This window comes from Alosa alosa, chromosome 13 (genome assembly GCF_017589495.1).
Source record: "Alosa alosa isolate M-15738 ecotype Scorff River chromosome 13, AALO_Geno_1.1, whole genome shotgun sequence".
In the NCBI taxonomy this organism is placed as follows: domain Eukaryota; kingdom Metazoa; phylum Chordata; class Actinopteri; order Clupeiformes; family Clupeidae; genus Alosa; species Alosa alosa.
Window position 1 is genome coordinate 4,544,321 of NC_063201.1, and position 22,649 is coordinate 4,566,969.

At 44.1% G+C, this 22,649-nt stretch overlaps 2 protein-coding genes across 2 annotated transcripts in view; one reads left to right on the plus strand and one right to left on the minus strand.

Annotated features, from left to right (window-relative positions):
* nacad (NAC alpha domain containing) overlaps window positions 1-13,735 on the plus strand; it is a 19,216-nt gene extending 5,481 nt beyond the window's left edge. The window contains exons 2-9 of the mRNA XM_048261971.1: window positions 4,573-9,750; window positions 9,983-10,243; window positions 10,420-10,508; window positions 11,700-11,774; window positions 12,024-12,170; window positions 12,375-12,503; window positions 12,906-13,028; window positions 13,610-13,735. Coding sequence (XP_048117928.1) covers window positions 4,573-9,750; window positions 9,983-10,243; window positions 10,420-10,508; window positions 11,700-11,774; window positions 12,024-12,170; window positions 12,375-12,503; window positions 12,906-13,028; window positions 13,610-13,624 — 6,017 coding nt within the window. The 3' untranslated portion in view covers window positions 13,625-13,735. The remainder of the gene's footprint in view (window positions 1-4,572; window positions 9,751-9,982; window positions 10,244-10,419; window positions 10,509-11,699; window positions 11,775-12,023; window positions 12,171-12,374; window positions 12,504-12,905; window positions 13,029-13,609) is intronic.
* A 1,378-nt stretch (window positions 13,736-15,113) lies between these two features.
* glipr2l (GLI pathogenesis-related 2, like) lies at window positions 15,114-20,881 on the minus strand. Its single transcript, XM_048261972.1, has 5 exons — window positions 20,574-20,881; window positions 18,426-18,534; window positions 17,905-18,008; window positions 16,655-16,732; window positions 15,114-16,040 (listed from the first exon to the last, which is right to left on the minus strand). The coding sequence occupies exons 1-5, from the start codon at window positions 20,584-20,586 to the stop codon at window positions 15,880-15,882; spliced, it is 465 nt and encodes a 154-aa protein (XP_048117929.1). The 5' UTR covers window positions 20,587-20,881; the 3' UTR covers window positions 15,114-15,879.
* Window positions 20,882-22,649: the final 1,768 nt, after the last annotated feature.

Consider the following 22,649-nt stretch of genomic DNA (forward strand, 5'->3'; position numbering starts at 1 on the left):
TGTGGCAGAAAGAGAGAGAGAGAGAGAGAGAGAGAGAGGCAGGGATTTACAAGTGGATGTTCACCATCACCAACCTCTAAGGGTTACTTGTAATATGTCCGGTATTTTTTTGTTGTTGTTTTCTATCAAATTAACAATTAACAAATTCAAAATAAGCCTAGGCCTACTAGGACATAACCTGTGGTGCGTGTAACCCAGGCATCATAGGGGTCTACACTGGCTTCATCAACAGTGGTCTACATTTCCTTGCAGAGGAAACAGGGTCATATCTGTGTTGTTATACAGTCACTCTGTTGCGTCTGGCCTGGCACAGTGCAAGACGTGGCGTCAGGTCTCATTTTCACCCTTCATACCAGTGACCTCATTGTGTCAGATATCTTCCGTTCGATAGATTGTCCATCATCAGACAAATTATGTCAATAGTAGAATGTGTTCTGTTGTATTATTTTGTACAAATACAGTACAGCGACAATATTTAAATTGTATCTGTCTTATAGAAATCATGAAACACTTTTTTGGTTGTTATATGGAACAAGCTACTCTAGGTTTCCTTTTGGTCTACATGGTCACTCCTGCTGCAGATGTATGATCCATATTGTATTAGAATTCTAGCTCAAATAAGTACGCATAGCATAGGTACGTGGTTGGGCAGCATAACAGGCAGGGAGGTACTGACAGAAAAAAAATATGTAGAAGAGTACAGATATATAATAATGTATAGTACTGGACATCTCAGCAATTATGTCATGTCACTGGGTTAGATAAAGCGCTGCTGTAAGTCACAGCCCCATAGGACTGAATGGCTTTTCACATGAGGCTTTTAGTGGTCTGGTGGTCTGACGTGAATGTAATGACATGTAATTATCACCTCCATAGAGTCATGTCACACTGGTGTTAGATTACTGACTAGGTGACACAATCGGGGTCCCTCATTCGCTGCTGTGACCACTCACTCAAACACTCCTTCTTTCTGTCACTGCACAAATATGTGTATACTGTATGTACTGTACTGGTTGACAGTGGTGGAATGTAACGAAGTACAAATACTTCGTTACTGTACTTAAGTAAATTTTCCACGTATTTGTACTTTACTTAAGTAAAATTTATAGTGCATACTTTTGACTTTTACTTCGTTACATTTTACAGCAATTATCTAGTGATGTAGTACTCGAGTCCGGTCTCGGACTCGAGTCCGGTCTCGAGACCAATTTCTGCTTTCTCGGTCTCGTCTCAGACTCGTTCCTTCAAAGACTCGGTCTTGACTCGGTCTCGGACCACAGTGGGAGGAGAAGGACTCGTAATTTCAGACCGAGTCCTTGAGACCAACGCATTTTTTATGTTCATATAAAAAAACAGACAACACATAACAACAATAATAATAAAATGCAATGTTGACCGCATTATTTAAAAAATGACATCCCATGGTGCAATGCAAAGATACTGCCGTCAGAGCCGTTTATTTATTTCTATGGCTCTGCTGCCGGTGAGTGTCTGTAGGTCAGCATAGTCCATATTAAGACGTTAAGACTGCTCCTCTAAACAATTCCCAATCTAGCTTAGTCTGTAGGCCTAACTGTTGATTATTAACTGGGGTGATATTAAATTATGAATATTAAAACTGAATTTTTTTATGGTCTTGGTCTCGACTCGGTCTCGACTCTAAAGGACTTCGGTCTCGACTTCGGACTTGCTTCCTCAAAGACTTCGGTCTTGACTCGGACTCGACTGTATTTGAAAACCAACAGACTCGGTCTCGACCCTTCAAAGACTCGGTCTTGACTCGGACTAGGCATAGGCGGTCTCGTCCCCATCACTACAATTATCTGTACTTTTACTCCGCTACATTTCTACAACACCATCGTTCCTTTTTACGATACATTTTATGATCAGTTTTTTTTTCTCTCTGACAAACACGTTTGTTTTACCGGGGGGTTGCTACCAAATATTCTGGAGCGCTACGTGCATTCTTAGAAACATAAGCTTCTAGTCTAGACCAGGCAAAGCGTGAGCTTGTAGCCATCTGCATTCAGTAGGCTATATTCACCAGACCCATGGCTACACTGTACATGCAACTGTGTTCTGTGCCTTTCTCTGTCTGTTATCTGCAGCGTTAGGGCCTCCTCTCCGATGAGATTGCTATCCGCGGATCAGCGAAGTTACAGGCTATGCCCATGCTTCTGTCACACGTCTGATCATTTGCGGCACAAATTAATGGTAGACTATTAATTAACCGGTGGCCGGAAAAAACATAACATTTTCCAGATTAGGAAATATTCCTTATTTGTGTGTGATTAAATAAAGATGCATAGCCTACAATTGGGGGGTAGTAACGTGAGCGCTCATTCAATGTCTATGCGTCTGGGCAAGTGAAACTGAACTTAACCATAAAGACACCTTTTTCAGCAACTTTTCTGTTCAATCAGCATAATTGGCATTACGATCCACCCGACGTTTCCCTTGTCTACCCCGTTAAACTTCAGGCTCTCGTGTTTTGCTGAATGATATTACTCAGCAGATCACCCTAGTAGATAACCAGAATTACAGTCTCTAGAATTGTAGGTCAGAATGTAAACTGGGCCACAGATGGTAAGCACAATTGCATGAACTTAAAACTATCTAGTCGAGTATAACCTAAAACTAGCTTAATTAAAATGCCACAGCCCATACTGATTTTTCCTTTTAGAATATAGATATTAAGAGAATAAATCATTATGCAAATACTTTACTTTTAATACTTAAAGTACATTTAAAAGCAGGTACTTTTTACTTTTACTTAAGTAGGGTTGTCATTGTGGTACTTTTACTTTTACTAAAGTAAATATTTCTCTGTGTATATGTACTTTTACTTAAGTACTGAGGTTCAGTACTTCCTCCACCACTGCTGGTTGATATGTAGTATATACATTTTTAAATATATGTTGACTGTATGTTCATTCATTTAGTTTATGGGAAGTAATGTGCTCTCTACATTTATTTATGTAATGCTCGCTCACTCTGCTTCGCCCGTTCCTTCCCACTATCATTAATGTTGGATGTGTGTGTGTGTGTGTGTGTGTGTGTGTGTGTGCGCGTGCTTTCTGCTGAGTATGTCTGGCCCTGCAGAATCTAGTCTGTCAGTCTGAGTTTTATCCCCATGCTGAAACAGCTCTCTCCTCACCAACAGCCATCCAATTACCCCTCAGACATTAGGACAACTTTGCTGTTTATCCCACTAAGCTGGGGGACCAGGCGACTATGTGCCTACAACACACACACACACACACACACACTCTCTCTCTCTCTCTCTCTCTCTCTCTTTCTCTCTTTAAAGGGACACCAGGCAAGCCTGATCCTTTTATCTACGAAACTCCCCCTCGCTCGGTCTGAAGCTCTTTTCCTTTTCTTTGCGTCTTCCGTCAAGGGTTTTCGCTGCTTCTTCGCCGGCTCTGCCATTATACACACGTTTGCAACAATCGCTAGCGTTTCGTTAGCCTGCCTCTGTGCTGTGGATGCAGGATGTAAACTGATCCTGCTTCGGTCGGCGGGTACGATAGGCCTACACTGAACTTGCAAGCGGGATATTCTTCGTGGGCGAGAGAGTCTTCATTCGGCTTGTAATGGGTCATTTAACCATATACCGACTTACGAAGATGAGTAATTAACACAAAAACGTTGCCTGGTGTCCCTTTAATATTGCAAATTCCATATACAAGTGCTCACACATGACCTCAGAAGGTAATTGCAGCTCTATTTCAAGGGGTGGGATGAGGAGGGGTAAAGCAAGCAATAAGCCCTGGCTGAGCAGGAAAAGACAGGGACAGAGATACTAATTAAGATAGTTAGCAGCTAGAGTATCGTCTGTCTGCCGTCTTCTTTAGTTAACGGTAATACCAATTTCACAGGATGTGCATGGACACACACGCACACACACACACACACACACACACACATGTTAGTGCTTTTATTTGGACCTTAACACAGGGGAAGATTCACAGATCCACAAACATTGATGGAAGTGTGTTACACACTTAGGCAGGTCTGATCAAACACAGAATGCATTGTGCTATTCCCATTCTTTCTGCACTGCATGATTATGGGTCACCATGGTATTGTCGCTTCCAGATGGATAAACTACCTATTATTGCAGAAATGGACAGTTGCAGTCCGCGCAAGGTTGTGCACATGCCCAAGACTCCCAAACCCACACACACACACACACACATACAAACTTAGGTTAAGTCCTCATTTATAATGATTTTACTTCATGACAACACCGTGATCCAATGTGACTGAGGGTCTATTTGTAGAGATTAACTGGTGAATGAAGGTGAATATTTTATAGGTGACATTTAGATGACATTTTGAGGTGAGCATCAATGTGTCGGGCGGTATCCCAGGGTGACGTTTGTTGATGAAGACAAGAATATTTACAGAGCTATAGGTCACGGATATCAGAATATATCAACAGCCCACACTCTCCACAGCAGGAGTTTATTTTTGTTATTAGTACCTAAACAATTCACAGTGATATGTCATGTAATGTCTTTTTTTTCTCTCTTCTCTCTCTTTCTCTCTCTTCTCTATTTTTTTCAGACAAGACCAGAAATGCCTCCAGCTCTTCAAGCTCCACCCCTACTGACAGCAGCTCCACGCCCACTGACAGTGGCTCCACCCCTTCCCCCAGCACATCTCCACAGCTCACGTTGCCTCAGTACAGCCCCTTTGGACCCCGGCTGGTCATGGCAAAACCCAGCACCAGCGCCCCCCGGCCGCAGCCTGAGGGGGCTAGCTTCGACTCCGACGGCCGGCGCGGAACCGTGGGCCGCCTGACCGGCAATTTTGGCAAAGGCCCCTGCCGGCGCGGACCGGTCAAGATGGAGAGAATAAAAGTGCTGATGGGAGCGGAGATTGAGAGCGACTACCAGGAGCCAGAGAGCATGGACAGTCGCGTGGTCATGGGACAGGAAACCCTGCTGAGGAACATGGACAAGCAGGAAGCACCTCTCCCGTCACAGCTGACGGAGTCCGTGAAAGAGCTTGCGAGTAAGGATGCCTCATCCACCCCAGCCTCCACAGTTATTTTTGACTGCCAGGTGAAAGAGGGCGAAGAGGCCGGTCTGGACACTGGTCAAGAGAGCGACGTCCGGGACCGCAGAGAGAGCGCAACTCCAACACCAGAGGAGGAGTGCGAGGCCACAGCACAGCTCCTGGAGTGCCCTGTCCTCGAGCCAAAGGAATCTGAGAGTGTGGGATGGACAGATTGCAGTGGTGGTCCCCTGCTGGAGGAGCAGGTGGAGGCTCTGTCTCTGTCTCTGTCTCAGGGTGAAGTGCCTTCCTTATCCTTTTCTGAACCTTCCTATGCAGTTGACCCGCAACGAGTCGGCATGCTCCCCGGCCTGGACCCCGACCGCTACTACACGGCTCCATCCACGCCTATTAAGATGGCCTACTGCTCGCACCTGAGGAACCAGTGGCAGCCCGGGTCCCTCAGTTCAGGACCAGCATCCCCCACAGACGAGTCCTCTGACCTGTGCTCGCCTCCCACGTCCCCCTCTGGGTCCTACATTACAGCCGAAGGGGGCAGCTGGACATCCTCCTACACGTCCAGCACCTCCCACTCCTGCTCGCCAAATTTGATCACGGAGGCCGAGCTGCAGGAGGCACCTGCCTGCTACGTGGGCTCGCTGTCAGAGATCGGCGACGAAATGGGAGAGGACCACACCAGCGCCAGCGTCTCAAAGGTAGACGCCAGGAGCAAGCCTCCTGGGGCCCTGTTCTTTGGGTTGGAGGAAGACGAGGAAGGAGAATGTCAAGCTCAGTGGATGACTGAAGAGGTCTCACCTCCACACAGAAGCTGCAATGAAAGGAGCACAGACTCGCAAGGGGAGAAGGAACAGGATTATCGTGAGGTTTCTGCAGTGCCTACAGAAAGCCAAGGGGCTGCTGAGAAGCCCCAGGTGCCCAGGGAAGATGATCATGATGACCCCGACGCAGATCTGGAGTTTGACCTGAATGCATGTGTCTCTGAACACTTTGCGAGACATGACGCTCCCCTTAGCCCCGAGGAGGACTTTGGTCCGGCGATGGTCTCCTCTCTCCCCTTTTTGCAGCATTTGGCAATGGGTGCCATCCCCGTTACTGCGGACACAGGTAGCATGACTCCTGCTACTTGCTCATCAGAGGTGTCTGACACGGATAACAACAGCCTGTATGGAGATATGAACTCACCCTCTCTACACTACCACGGATGCTCCAATGACGATGGGCCATGCGGAGATGGAATGATCCTGGCCTCCATGCTGCCTCCACACGCCAGTTTGATCTTCCAGGCTGACGCGATGGAGATCACTCTCTTCCCGACCGAGGATGAGCCTGCGAATGATGTTGATGCTTATGCGGCCGGGGAGGATGAGGGAGATGTGGATGATGATGATGAGGACGACGGTGAAGATGAAGAAGATGCGGAAGAGGAAGGGGAAAATGTGGTGGAGGTAGAGGAGGCCACAGGAGTGTCACCAGAGGATGCGAAGGGGGTTGAGGATCCTGCCGAGGAGGACACGTCTGCATCATTCCTGAACTCGCTCTCAGAGAATTCCATTAACGAGGGTGTGGATGAGTCCTTCGCCTACCAAGATGACACTGAGGAGTCAGTGGATTCTGCCTCGTACAACGGAGATGAGGACGAGAAGCTGTACAGCACAGAGAGGCATGCTGAACTTGCCCAGAGCTTCCCTGGACCAGATGACCCTGTGCAGGATGTAGCTGCGGCCCATGCACGCCCAGAATCCTCTGGGAGTGAAAGCGAAATGGAGATATCCTCTGGGTCCTCAGATCCCCCTCCTGCTAAGGAAAGTCAAACTCCAGTAGACAACAGTGTTGAGTCTCGGTTTCTGCCCGACACCAAACAGTTGGAGATGCACCCAGAAGAGAATGAACACTCAACTGCCCCCCCATTGGAGATGCAACCACCTGTAGAAGAAACAAAACAAAATGACTGCAAAGACAGTAGTTTGTCAGATGAGCCCCCAACAGACATGGGCAACAAAATAGCTGAGGACAGTGGTTTGCAACTTTCACAGACAGATGAGTTGCAGTCAGCAAAATTCACTGCAATCGATGAAAACCTACTCCCCACAGAACCAATCCAGGAGTCTGCTGACAGCATCAGCAAGCTGGATCCCTGCCTCCTCGGTGCTGCTGCAGCTGATCTGGGATATGAGACTAATTTCAATATGGATCTGGAGCTTGATAATCAAAACGGCAACATTGAGCCAATTGAAATCCCCCTGGATGAGACTGCCACAAATGACCTCAATAAAGGGGTCCCGTTGCTGGCCTATCCCAAAGATGACTGCAGTCCCAGCAATATCCCAGTGTGTGCCTACCCAGAGCTTTCTGACTTCCCTGACAATCTGACGCCTGCAGATGTCTCACCAACCGAGCGTTTTCTTGACCAGGACAACCTCTCAGAGAATCAGCCAGGTGCAGATGACTTTAGTCTGGACCCACTCAACCTGTCGGGCTCACCTTACAGCATTCTCACAATTTCACCCAAGAAGGAGAACTCGGACAGCAACATATCCAAGGAGGAACACCACCCAACAACATGGACTCCAGGGGCGGCATTATCACTGAATGAGTGCTGTGATTTCGATGCAGAAAATGTACTGATGTGTGAAGTCACCAATTCTTTGACTACCAAGACAAGTTGTGATAGTACTGGAGATGGAGATGACAACATCAGTCTGTCTGATCTGCCTGAGAAAATGACAGATGTTGATGTTGGTGTTCTGGAATCTAATCTGGCTAGCTGGAAGTCCATTGAGGACCTATCAGAGGCAGGAGGTGGGGAAGGCGGAAGCTCTCAGTTTCCAGAGGATGACATCAACAACCTTCAAAATCAGGACAGAAGCTCCCTTACAACATACCAATCCAACAAAGACACAGAGGACGCAGCAGGCTACACAGAAAAGTCAGATATGCTGTTGTTATCCAGTACAAAGCCTAAATGTCTGGAATTCAACATTCTTTCAGATGATGTGCTGAAAGAGGAAACACACTCAGAATTAAATATTGCGGGGGAGGAATGTGTTTCAAAGTTATCTGCAGGAGAGGCAACAACCCTAAATATACCTGCAGAGGAGGCACTGCCAGACAATGATAAAGCATCTGAAACCTCCTCCATTCAGACTTTATGCATAGATGGTGCTGGAGTCAACAATGAAAAAACAGAGAATTTACCCACAACTCCTTTGTCAGCATCCCCAGATGTGCCTGAGGTTGAGAAGCCAATTGACATCTCAGACACATTCAACAATTTGAATGTTTCCATGGACCAAAACGCTGACATGACCAGACATGTTATCCAGACAGAGAGTAAACCTATTGTGCAAGAAAAGGACATGGTCTTCTCATTAACTGGAGGTTCGTTTGGCAACTTCAAGCCCAAAAAGAAATCAATCGACAGGAAGCCTGAAGCACCTTCATCAAATATCATTGATGCAGAGAGCAAGGATGCATCAACCAGCACCACCCAGAAGTCCCCAGCAGAAGAACAAACACTGACTGTCAGCACATTGGAAGATTCTCAGACTGTCAGTGCCAGAAGCGAAGCCAAGGAACATGGAGGAGGAGTGGATGTTGGCAGACAAATCGACACACCAAAGACTATTGTGGCCTTTAGGGAACAGGATGACATGGGAGATGTGCAAATCTCAGGGAAGAGTTCTGATGAGGAGTGCACAGGAAAAGAATCTCCTAAACAGGAAGCTATTACAGAAACAGTTGCACATGATTTGGTCATGTCTCAGACAGAGAGAACAGAGGCCAAACAAAATCAATTTGGCAAACAACCTGGTTCCAATCATGGCAATGAAGAAAACATAAAAGGTGAAGGGTGCTCTGAGAGTCGAACATGTAGTCAACTTCATATTGAGCATGAGGTGACAGCTGTTCAGAAACCACAATCAAATAAGGAGTCTCCTCAGGAGCTAAGCATGATGGAAGACACAGCTACGAGAGACTCTGTCATCCTACAGGATGAAAAGAGTACCGAGGACAAGGAGCCAACAAACTTTGATGAAATGGAACATACAGAGCATGATGACAAACTAGAAGTACATGACAACTGTGTCACAAAGCAAACAGATGCTAATGAGGCCACCTCAGCCAAAGAGGAGGAACCTGACACTGGGAGAAGCAGACTTACAACATTAGAAAGAAGTAGGTCAGAGCAGACCATTTCAGCTGTAGTTGTGGAATCTTGTCTTGAAAATGAAAGGCAACCCTTGCTTCAAAAGCAAAGCCCCAGCCCAGAAGCCTCCTCGATAGAAGCACAGATGCAGTCGTCAGAAAGGGAAGTCCTTACTAGTGACACATTAGAGGCAACCCCAGAAGTAGCATGTCCAATGAGAAACACAAGAGACATTAATGACAACCACATTGAGAGTGTCCAATCGTCTAGTGCGAGCCTTCTCATTTCAACACCATCTCTAGGTTCCCCAGCCCCTCCACAGTCCCTACCTACAGCCTCCTCGTCATCTCCCTGCATCTCATTGGACGACCTAGAAGAAGATCTGTACACTGCTATTCAAGAGTGTCAGCCAAAGATCCGTAGCTCAAAAGCAAAAAAACAGTCTTTGGTATCCCGTACCCCTCCTTCAGTCTCCTCTACCAGTGAGACCATATCATTTCCAGTCCAGGAAAGCCTTAAAGAGGGGCAGGGGAAAGCAGAGCTGATTACTCTACAGTCCACAAAAAGTCACGGGAAAGGTAAGTGTGTTCATTTGTTTTTGTGTGAGTGTGTGTCTTGGGATTGTAAGACCTTGTCCTTATTAGTCTATGACACTGAGATTCTAGCATCCAAAGATAACAAGCCTTGTCTGAAGTCCTGTAATTGTCAGTAAACGTGTTTGAATCTTTAAATTCACTGTGCATCCATGATTATCTATACATGTGATTCTTTTGTTGGACGCTTTGTGAATATTTTACTGGTCATTTACAGATGCAGTTAAAAACAGCATCATCTCCACAGATGGCACTGATGATTTACCCAGTCATACTCCAGGAAACAAGAAAAAGAGCTTCACGCCCATACAGTCTACTTCGTCCAATCAGAAGACTCATCTACCATCCAGTGCCGCCCCTCAGTCTTCAACACATGTCACACATCTGCCAGACAACGAGAAATACAGACAGACTGGTTGCACGCTCAGTTACAATGACAAGTATTCAGACTCCATGGATGTGTCTTTCAGAAACAATTGTAAGTGGACTCCAAGCTTGGCATCTCTGCATGCCTAGCGGTATCTCTTAATTTACTCAATAATGAACCAACTTTAATAACATTTATTATATATATCTTGAATTGTGACACACTTCCTATAAATTCTAGTTGGTTTCCTCTGTTCTTTAACATCCCTTCTCCTCTCCTTCCTCCAGTGGGTTCCTGTAATGACTCGGACAGTGATGCCTCGGTTCCAGGGCTGGAGGAGCCAGATGGGGCACTACTCAGACCATCGGATCCACAGGTGAGCATCTACATGGTGCTTCATGGATCCTCCCACAAAGAAAGAAACAACCCTGTTGTTGTTGTTGTTGTAGTACATGCAACAGCACATGGTCATGTACATGTCCAAGTATCTTGCAGTAGGGGCAACCTTGCTGATGTTGTGGTGTGTTGTTGTTGTTGTTGTTGTTGTTGTTGTTGTTGTTGTTGTTGTTGTTGGAAGGTTGTGATGATTCCATGTGCATTGCTGTTACTTTTGCTGCTGTAACAATGTAAATATCTCCACTGTGAGGCAATGTAAGGATTAGCTTATTGTATCTAATCTTGAATAGTGTTTTCACGTTTCCTACCCAAATAGAGGTCGCTCAGATGTCAGTGGGAAGGTATATATTTCAGGGAGGATGTCCAGCTTCCCATATGTTCAACTTCATCGCACTTGCATGATTTACAGTTTTGGGATTGATGACTTTCTCTGATGTAGAGAAGAAGCTTGTTTGTAGGCCACTTTTCCTGAGAACCAGTGTTTTGTTTTACTTCAGTTTCACTGTTTGTGGTTTAACAAATAATGAAAAAATAAAAAATAAAGACAATAATTCCAACAATAAACTGATATAAAAAATGTAATGCCTTGGGTAGTGAAGAAATCACAGTGGGGCAACAAACATGAGAGGGTATTGGGGAATGCAGACACATGCTAGGCATCCAACAAACTATATAAGTCAGAGGAAAAATAAGAAAAGTGTCAAAATGTTGACTGGAAATTGATGCATCAATCTATCTTATAATTCCCATTGTGGCATATAGATGTACAGACAGGACCGTAGGCTGCATGAGGGATACAGGCTCCCTAGAGAGGGTTAGTAAAAGCCTCTTACCAGAATTGGCATTTGGTCCATGTCTTTTCAGGGAACCATTTTGTGTGTGATGTAATGCCTCTGCATGGCCTGGCGATTGGGATCCGTTCCAATCAGAGGCATTAGGCAGAGTACATTCAAGTTCAAGCTCAAGTAAACACCTCTATCATCCAATCTGAGTCCTCTGTCATCCATGATTAATATCTGACTCTGCCTTGCTGTGCTTTTTCTTTTTCTCTCTTCCTCCTCACTTTCTTTTTTATCTTTCTCTTCAGTATCTCTGCCCTTGTTCTTTATCCGACACTGTGAGACAGTTCCTTACTAATTCCCTCTCTTTTTCCCCCCTTCTAAATTTTCAGTGTTCCTCTGCATCTCCTGCTGATGAGAATCTAAACAAGGCGAAGCAGAGTCGCAGTGAGAAGAAAGCACGCAAGGTGAGGCAGATCCCTTCAGGTACTGAATGTGGAAGAAAAAATAATGGCAACTGAGAGAGCTTAAACTAGAAAGCAGACACGCTGGATAAAATAACTTTTCTCATTGTATAACACTCGACCCATCTTTATATAAGATTGCAAGCTGAGTAAATTTGAGTGACAACTCATTCTGCTGTAATATTTACAGTAAAGATGCTTTTGTTGGAACATTCAAACTGGGCTTATGATGCTGTGCGTTCTACGTTATAGGCCATGTCTAAATTGGGCTTGAAACAGATCCATGGTGTGACCCGCATCACCATCAGGAAGTCCAAGAACATCTTGTTTGTCATCAGCAGACCTGACGTCTTCAAAAGTCCTGCCTCTGACATCTACATTGTCTTTGGAGAAGCTAAGGTGAAACTTTGCAGTACACCACAATTCTTTGTGGTTATATATATATATATATATATATATATATATATATATATATATATATATATATATATATATATATATATATATATATATGAATGTATCATATATGTGGATAATCCCACATCATTCTGTCTTGTATTTCTTTCTTCCCTTGTGCCCCTTGCTCCCCTCATCCCCTCGCAGATTGAGGACCTGACGCAGCAGGTCCATAAGGCTGCTGCAGAGAAGTTTAAGGTGCCCCTGGAGCCATCTCCTCTCATCCCTGATGTCCCCCCCAGCCTCACCATCAAAGAGGAGAGTGAGGAGGAAGAGGTGGGAACAGCCGCAACAGTCCCCTCTCACCATTACAGCATTACAACCTCCATCACCACGTATCACAGCTATTGTGTCACCGTCCAACCTTTCCACATCATGCTGACATCAGATCCAGTATCTGCTTGTTTGAGCAGGAACTGTTTTCTTATCATGACAGGCATCATGACCGTGTATCTTAGCAACTGCTTACAATGCTTACACAACCTTGCATCACTACCTCATCATATTAACGGGCCCACCAGCAAGCCCTCATCTCCATAGCAACACCTCATTGTGGTTCCATCTCCTCCACTCAAATGACCTCTTAATACACTATGTCCTGACACCTCATCGTCTCTGTATCCATAGTGGATGATTTCTTTTCCTTATTGCTTTCATCTTTTCTTTCTTCCTTTGCAGGTGGATGAAGCAGGACTGGAGCAGAGAGATATTGAGCTGGTGATGGCTCAAGCTAATGTGTCCCGCGCTAAAGCTGTCCGTGCACTGCGCCACAACAAGAACGACATCGTCAACGCCATTATGGTGAGGAACTGCAGCTATTGTTCGAGAGAGCAAACTCTTACACGTGATTAGTTTTTCATCATCAGGGACATTTTACTTTGTATAATCATTGAATTTGCACCAGTATACACAGATCATTTAGTGTTAATTCTTAATATTGAATGAAAGGCAAAGAGGAACATTGGGCAACTAGTAAAATGCCTAATGCATAAACTAAAGCTTTTAATGTGGTCTGTTGGAGCATATCGCTAACCCACTTAGGATCATTGTCATGGTATTAAATTAGCTAAAGTAATAATCAAAGTTATTAAATTAGCTTTAGTTCATGTTTGCTTGTTGCCTGACTTCACCTGCTGTCACTTGCCATCTCTCAAACTACGGCTCGTATAGTCAACTCGATTGCCATATGCCTCTCCTTTCCTGTTTCTCTTCGTACCTCCCCTGACACTCTCTTGATCTGCCTCTCCCTCCCTCCCTCCCTCCCTCCTTCTCTCCCACCTCTCTGTGTCCATCCCTCCCTCCCTCTCTCCCCCTCTCTCTGTGTCCATCCCTCCCTCCCTCTCTCCCCCTCACTCTGTGTCCATCCCTTTCTATCTGTCCAGGAGCTGACCATGTGAGAGGAGGAGACCCTGCCTGAGCCTGCTGGCTACACTTTGGCCCATATCGCTGCTATGTTGCACCCCTACTGATCCCATTTCCTGCTAAATAAAATTATATAAACACTCAAAGGAGTATATTTTGTATGACATTGATGATTGTGCCTGACAGCGTGTGTGTGCGTGTTTGTGTTTGTGTGTGTGTGTGTGTGTGTGTGTGTGTGTGTGTGTGTGTGTGTGTGTGTGTGTGTGTGTGTGTGTGTGTACAGTATGTGTGTGTGTGTTTCTGTGTTATACATCTTTATATGTGATTGCAGATATAGGAGATCATTCTTTCACACAAACATACGGGCATTTGTAGGCAACGTATGCTGCACTGCCATTGAGATCACATAAAAGGAGCTGACTCAAGGGTTATACAAGTATTTTATCATGTTTATTTGTATAATGAACGCACCTTTTTCATAGCCATACATGTATGTTCACTTGTGGCTCCTTGGCTATCATTTTGGTAACTATAAAGTGGTATTTGATGTCTTTAGACGTATCGGAGGTGCCAAATGTTGAGTTACTACATTAATCACTCCTATGATGTATTGCTATTGTCTATCCAAAGTAAGGCACCTGTTTCGAAGTCAACTGATGGTCAAATGAACCAAAACTCTGATATTGTTTGCACCTCCAAGTGGTCTGTAACATACGCTTGTGTGAAAGAATAGCAATATTAATTGGGGCTCTACCCACTGACAGGAACTCACTTGAAACCCAGCTGTGCTCCACATATCGGCTGACCACCCAGGTGGGGTTCTAGAGTGTGCAGTGTAATGCTGCAGGAAATGGAAAGCAGGAAATGGCCAGCATGTCACTGGAAATGCCCTGCAAAGGCACATACCTCTAAATGTTACAGCGGCAAACATTGAAAGATGGAAAAAAACATGATAATACAGTAAAAGAAACATACACCCTTGTTTTAAAGGAGAGTATGCTTTAGGACATCTGTTTGAACATCTGTTTCTATCACCCCCATTGGAAGTGTGTGTGTGTGTGTGTGTGTGTGTGTGTGTGTATATGTGTATTTTGCTGCAATCTTCACCAAAGATATAGCAAGATGTATGCTCATGAAAAGCCAGTCATAGCAGGTCCCCACTAGAACAAGGACTCAGTCAAAATGACTACTCAGTAGTGCCCTCTTCTGGACAAGGCCTTCACATGGGTCGGTAAAGTAGGGAAGTAATTGAGTATATACTGTATGTAACCACTAAGCTTAAATCAGGGAATATGTTTTATGAAATTAATATACTGTATGTCACAGTGCAGAAATGTGACTGCATCCTGGCATCTTTTCTTGCTGACAACATGTAATCTGTGAATACAGCTAGCATTTGTAAAAGGCCTTTTTTATGGATTCTGTAAAGTCAGTCTGTCTGTCTCTGCAGATTTTGATCAGATGAGATTTTCACTCTGTTCAGTCATGGGAGTAACCATTAGAAATACACTTTTGCTTGATGTGCATGGTGTTCACAATGGTCTTATTCAAGTTTTTAATTGAAGATTACATTTTAAATAAGTTCAGTGACAATGTGAGAACAGTGACATAGTGTATGTTTTGTGCAAGTGACAATCAAAAAAGAAAAAACTGCTAAATACGTAATGCTTATGTTAGAACATTCAACATCAAGTGGCAACAGTCTAAGTACTTAAATCTCCATACATACAAACAAACACTTCTGAAGAGAAATCGTATCTTGTAATGCTTAATTCAAATTTTCAAAATACTTGCAAAATACTTGTCATGATTGTAAAAACAAGTTCTCATTTGTCAACAGTCATTTCAAAGGAGATAATGTTGTTTGCCTGTACTCTTGAGACACACAGTTCAGTTATACAGATTTTCAGTGTTTTTGATAAGAATGAAATGCAGATTGTGTTATAATACTGAGTGCAGGGTGTTTCATGTCATTTCAAGTCAATCATTCATTCACTAATGTATGTATATGTCCTTGTAGGTAGTCAGCACCACGGAACTTGTCTGAAGAGTGAACCTCAAGTCTTCTATCTTCTGCCATGAACACAGCTTACCACAGGCTGATTGGGGTCCATGGACCCACGGTCTCACAGACTGCATTCTTGTTGACCTGCTAAGTACCGTCTTTCTCTCCTTGTTTCTCTCTTGTACTTGTTTTGAGTCTTTTTTCCTCCGTTGTCTCCCCTGTTGCCTCGATCTCCCTGGGTGTTCTCTTCAGCTCCTGTTGCCTCGATCTCCCTGGGTGTTCTCTTCAGCTCCTGGCGGCCAGCACATTGGCCTCAAAATGTCCCTGGTTGATGATGTTTCCGGCTGGGGTGTAGCGGGCCACAACAAACGTGGAGCCATCAGACGCCTGGGCCTTTCCCACGCCCATCTTGCGCGAGCTTTTCCACACCATCGCTGTGAAGTGACCTGTACAGGGTTGCAGATGGAGTGGGGGGTACAGATGCAGACATAAGTCTGTGTGTGTGTGTTTTGTGTTTGAATGGAATTGGTGAAGGCATAGGCATAGGTGAAAGATATTAACAGTGACAAGAAGGGTAGAAATGAATTGAAGAATGCTCTCTCTCCCTCTCTCTCTCTCTCTCTCTCTCTCTCTCTCTCTCTCTGTCTGTGTGCATGTTTCAACATAAACCTTGATGGCGCTGGCTGCAGAGTATGTCAGCCAAGATAAATATTTAGAGCATGATGACAGCACATCTCACAGGATGGGGGGGGTGGCGCGGCGCAGAGAAGAGACCCCCCCAGCCCCCACCCCCCCCACCTCCCCAACCTCCACCCAGCCCCCACCTCCCCAACCTCCACCCAGCCCCCCCCAACCTCCACCCCCACAGTTTCACAGAGGTGATGACACAGACGGAAGGAGTTGTCAGCGTGATGACAGCAAGCACAGGAATGGCCAATGGTATTGTGTCAGTGAATCATGCACCCACATACATACTCAAGCAGTACGTTTTTGGAGCCTACAGTAGACACTGACCATCCTTGTGTGTGTGTGTGTGGGGATGATGACTGTAAATGCTTACCAGTTCCAGAGTTAAAGCCAGGACGGTTAAAATTATATTGCTGCACTTCATTATACCAGCGATCAGACACATCTTTTCCTAGAAAACACAGAAACCCACATACCAAAGCATACACATTCACTCACACACACACACACACACACACACACACACACACACACACACACACACACACACACACACACACACACTACTTTAGTGACAATCAATACCACATTGGAAATTAAACAGTAATTATCGTACAGACAGTAAAAATGCACTGAAATACAGCTAAACGTATCTTCTCAACTCACTTTTAATGGAAGTTATTGTAAGTGGACACAAGCCAGTAATATGTTCAGGTTACAGCACTGAACTAACCATTATATGAGCCGAACATTAAACTTGCTTGCCTTAACATAACAAATGTCCCTAGACAGGGCGGACATTCCTTTAGTGTTAAGTCATCAACTTCAGTCAACTCACAGCTTCAGTGAATACGCTCTCTCTCTCTCACACACACACACACACACACACACACACACACACACACACACACACACACACACACACAAATGAGTCCCAGCTGGCGTCTCACAGAAGGAAAAGCAGAGTGGAGAGGATTATGGGAAAGAAGGACAGAAGTGAGGAAGAGAACAGAGGAGACATTTTCTGTCTCTGTATGTATGTAGTCAGGTAGCTTAGCAACTTTTTGAGGACATGCTGGACAAAAGCACCATTTCTTGTTGTCTCACTGGGTCCTAAATATGCAACCTGAGATAGGTGCATCTGTATTTACTACTATTTACTACATTATGAAAGCATTACTTTAATGGGTCATTTTAGATGAGGATCTAGGTTAATATTGTAAGCAGGGATACCAAAGTATTTGGTAAAGGACCCATGGAAATGCCTCTGAAAAGGCCATGCTTATATCTGTGGTGTCCCCGTTTTGTCCAAACATTACTATATTCCAGCCCTCTCTCTACCACACACATGTATGAGTGTGTGTGTGAGGGCAAGTGAGTGAGAGCCTACACTGTAACTTGAGAATGAGATTGATTAGAAGAGAGAAAGAACTGGGAAAAAAGAATAATTATGCATGACGTGTAGCCAGGTCAGTTTGTGTATAGAGGTTGTGCATTAGTGTGCAAGGTGTGATTGAGAGTACCTGACTGACTGGTCATAGGAAGCCCATTAGTGTGCAAGGTGTGATTGAGAGTACCTGACTGATCGAAGCCCATTAGTGTGCAAGGTGTGATTGAGAGTACCTGACTGATCATAGGAGGCCCAGGCCAGGTTCTCGCCACAGCTCCCCTTGCTGGACTCAACACTGTGCTTCAGGATCCTCGTACTGGCCAGACTCTCAGCATACCTGCACACACACAGAGACATACACATGTAGAGAGGGACAGAGGGAGAACTCACACTGTTGCATGGTCAGATAGTACAGAATATAATTATGACAAACAAAAATGCAGAACAATTGTTAGTATGGGAAACTACTAGACTAGAAGAAAAGTGTTGACACTTTGAAGTTTGTAGTGTATCATATTGTACTAGATTTAGAAGCTAGATTTATGCTCCCTTTTCTTACGGAAAAAATGAAAGGTCCTTTTCAAACGTCACCCTGTTTCATTTGTATCCATAAGCTTTCAGATGCTCAAAAAACAAATGGACAAAATGAACGAATGTAAAGACAGGGCTCTGTTCTAAACACTGAGCATAAATCAGGACTCGACAGCATCCAATCAAGTGAAGAGAGCGTTAAGAGGCGGCAGGAGAGTGTCACCTGCTGGCCTCTCGGCTGAGCTTGCTGCTGAGTTTGAGGGGAGGGGCCTGGTGTTTCCTTCGGTACTCATTGTGGGAGTGCAGCACCTCTTCAGCAAACACCTTAGAGGCTGTAGGTGAGAGAGAGAGAGAGAGAGAGAGAGAGAGAGAGAGAGAGAGAGAGAGAGGGAGGGAGGGAGAGAGAGAGAGGGAGAGAGGGAGGGAGAGAGGGATACAGATGAGGAAAGGAGAGAGTGACATAGCACAAAACACTAGTAGAGATACAGTGTACCAGTTTCTGTCAAATGAAGATGTTTGAAAACACAGATGTTATCCACTATACTTTGAACATAATATAGTATTTGGTGTGAGACAATGTAGTATTGTAAGAGGGCACAAGACGCACCTCAGGAAGAGAATTGCGTTGGCCAAGAGAAAGGTTTAAACGTGTCTTGAGCATTAGGACAGAACAGGGTAAGGACTAAATATTGCGAGAAACTAAGATTCATCCGACTTCATAAAATTAAGAAATGGACCTTGAATATTTACCAAGTAGTTTATCAGCTGTAGCAAAGTAGTGGCATGGCATACGAGAAGAAATATGTATTATTTATTAACCAGTAAACCATAAACTTAAATGTAACCAATATCACTTAGGGTAAAGGTAAACCCAGAGAATACACTTCAACAAGTTAGATGCTAATTGTACAAAGTAACTTTGACCAAATAACAAGACTTTAGCATAAACTTATCAAATAATAAAACAAAGTTACATGTCAAATATATCAGATAAAACAGTGCATAAAATATAAAGAAAATAAGATAAACCCTAAAGAAAGAAAGAAAGAAAGAAAGAAAGAAAGAAAGAAAGAAAGAAAGAAAGAAAGAAAGAAAGAAAGAAAGAAAGAGAGAGAGAGAGAGAGAGAGAGAGAGAGAGAGGCCAGAGGAATGGCCTCCTCCAGAAGAGGCCAGGCAGGGCCAGACCTCAGAGAAGCCAACCACATTTACATGGAACTGACAATTACATCTGGAGACCTTCGAATCACCAGGGGTTTTCTCTTATCATGAGAGCAGGGGGTGTGGGCCTATTTCTCCAGAGTGGGCACAAATTATCCCAGGTTACAGAAACATCATATGCATTAACTTTACTGTTCTACAACTGACAATCTTGTATTTCTCACATTGAAACCTTTAACATGATACCAAACACAGGTTATCATTTCTCATTTGACAAATACAGTTAGAGTCCAGGTATATTTGTGTGGTCTAGCAGACCCAAGGCTGAGTGGGGCACCCAGCAGGGTGACGAAAACTGAGGGCATGTGGCAACTGAAAAAATAGCTTCTAGCTTCAAATATATACCTACATAGAGGCAAATTGATAACAAAGGGCCTTCTCTCTTTTTGTCAATGCGAGAGGCCTTCTCCGACTTTAGATATGCAAAGAGGCTGGCCTTACAGTATATTGTGTTATTAAACTTAAAGCATAAGTATTAGGTAAAAGTTCCACATGTCTCTGACAGATTGAACCTAATCTACTTAATTATCTAAACCACAACACCCACAGAGAACACAGCCCTAGGTTGGTATCTGTGAACGGATGGAATCACACTGAGGTCATGCTACTGACTGCATGGTATCATGGGCTTATGCAGACAAGCATGCAAACACACACACACCTACACACACACACACACACACACACACACCTACACACACACACACACACACACACACACACACACCTACACACACACACCTACACACCTACACCTACACACACACACTAAATAATACGAGATTAAACACTGAGTCACACTCACAAGCCTTAGGGCCTGACAAATGATTTATATGCGAGAGTATTGCATGGAAATATACAAACTAAACTTAGAACAACAGACATGGAGAAAACCAGAGAGAAAAGAAATGTAGAATTACAAAGGCGTGCCAAACATTTACAAGAGAAAACCGAGTAAAAAAGTGATCGAGAGACAGAGAGAGAAAGAGTGTGCTGCAGAAGTAAAACCACATTGTAAAAGTGAAACAAGCTGGCAGCTGTTGGAGAACTTCAGCAACTTGGACAAAGTCACACCCAATGGAAAATGGGATCTGCACTAAACAGGCAACACTCACTCACCACAAACTTGTCAAAAGCTGGATATCACCCTTACCTGATTTGCCCATGGTTAACAGAGATGGTCAGTCTCCCTTCTGGTCGACTGTGGGCCACTCCTTACAGACAGACCCAGACAGTTATACCATAAATTAGCTCCTTCTCTCCCTCCCTCTCTTCGTGTCTTGTTCGGGTAGTTTCCCTTTCTGCTTTGCACAGATCTCTGATTGATCAGAAGTCAGTTTTTTCAGTGGCTATCAGAGTGCAAGATGATCATTTGTTTTCTTCTCTCTGTCACACTCTGAGAGAGTGCTTTTTAGCCTTCTCTCACTCTCTATCTCTCCCTCTCTCTCTCTCTCTCTCTCTCCTGAAATGAAGGGGCTGTCCCAGCTCAGCTATGACATCATCAGTGTGAGCCATGTGGTTTGAGTGAATTGCTGGGCATTTCTTATCACTGCTGTCAGGAGGCACAGAGAAACACCCTGAAGCTGCGCCCACAAGTTTCCCCCTGATTAATAGTTAGCTCAGCTGCCTAATATATTTCAAATAAATAATATGACGCTGCTTGAGTTGCAACCGTGAGTCATGAGTCAGCTAACACAAGCTATTTTTTATTTCTTTATTTATTTAATACAAGAATGCTAGTTGCAATGCAGGAATAATGCTTCTGACTTATGTCTTGCTCTAGCATCAGTGTTTCAATAATCATTAATCCAAATTCACTATTATATATAGTTTTGGGAATGTATGCAATTGAGAAACAGGATAAACACAAACACATCTGTCAGCAGTTGAAAGCAATATGAAAATGTCATTGTGCAATATGACCTGGGCATAATATTGTAGCGTTTCACCAAGAGCCAGAGTTTCATGAACTGGTTTATTGTCACCAAAGCACACAATGCAGCATATAACACACAGCGGGCCGTGTCAGGCCCAGAACCGAAAAAGAGGCAGAACTTCCTCAAACCGTAGCCTATATTCCCCAGGGGTCCCACCCCCCTCTCGCCAGGCTGCCAACCATGAGCGTGCCCGGGGTTATGCATAGCACGGGCACTCCCTGATTGACAGCCGGTCGCTACAATATGAAGGGAACCTGTGAGATTATACTGTCCATTTGAAAAACAGCTTTGAATAGATTATATTACAAAAGTTTACCAATATATTTTTATGGTATGTTTTCTGTTGTTTTTTCCTGACCTGACTATGGTATCTGAAAGCTAATCAGTCACAATAAACCCTGACTGACTTTTTTGTTGATTAATGTTGAACAGATGGCCGTGGCCCACTGGTTAGCACTCCGGACTTGTAACCGGAGGGTTGCCGGTTCGAGCCCCGACCAGTGGTAACGGCTGAAGTGCACTTGAGCAAAGCACCTAACCCCTCACTGCTCCCCGAGTGCCGCTGTTGTAGCAGGCAGCTCACTGCGCCGGGATAAGTGTGTGCTTCACCTCACTGTGTGTTCACTGTGTGCTGAGTGTGTTTCACTAATTCACGGATTGGGATAAATTCAGAGACCAAATTTCCCTCACAGGATCAAGAGTATATATTTATATATACTTACTTACTGTAGATAAGGTAATTAAAAAAACTGCCAACATCAGAACATGTTTCCTATTATAACTTTAATGTGTCAATCAGTAGGATTTATTGAACATGGAAACATGTTTGTGCATGTTTCAGTTTCATTGTCTCTTGTAGACAATACATTAAATGCACATCTGAACTGTAGCTGCCTATTTCCAAGATAAATTACAAATATAAATAAATACTGTAACGTCGGTGTCTTCCGGACTGAGTGCTAGCCTCCCAGAATGCAATGTGTATGAATGCTGGTTTGTGTAATGTCGGTTTTAGTGAGTGTAATTGCGTTTACCTTGTCATGTATGTGTTGTGCTTGTGTAGTCTTTAGGTTGTACATAATGTATTTTACCCGGTGTATTGTATGTGACTACCCTGTTTGTGTATTGTGCTTGTTTTATTGACTTCCCTTGTGTTTCCTATGTGATGATTCCTATGTGTTTGGCTGAAACCCACTTCCGCATTAAACCTTTGATTGGACAACTGTGTGTGTTGCATCAAATCGTTACAATACATAACCAACCTCAGCTCTGTTAGCAATAACTGTCACTAC

Excerpts from the sequence above, each read along its gene's own strand:
- glipr2l (XM_048261972.1), bottom strand. Across the intron at positions 18,009-18,425 it reads CTCAGCCGAGAGGCCAGCAG|GTATGCTGAGAGTCTGGCCA; the intron begins GTGACACTCTCC and ends GTGTGTGTGCAG. Across the intron at positions 16,733-17,904 it reads GGCCTCCTATGATCAGTCAG|GAAAAGATGTGTCTGATCGC; the intron begins GTACTCTCAATC and ends TGTGTTTTCTAG.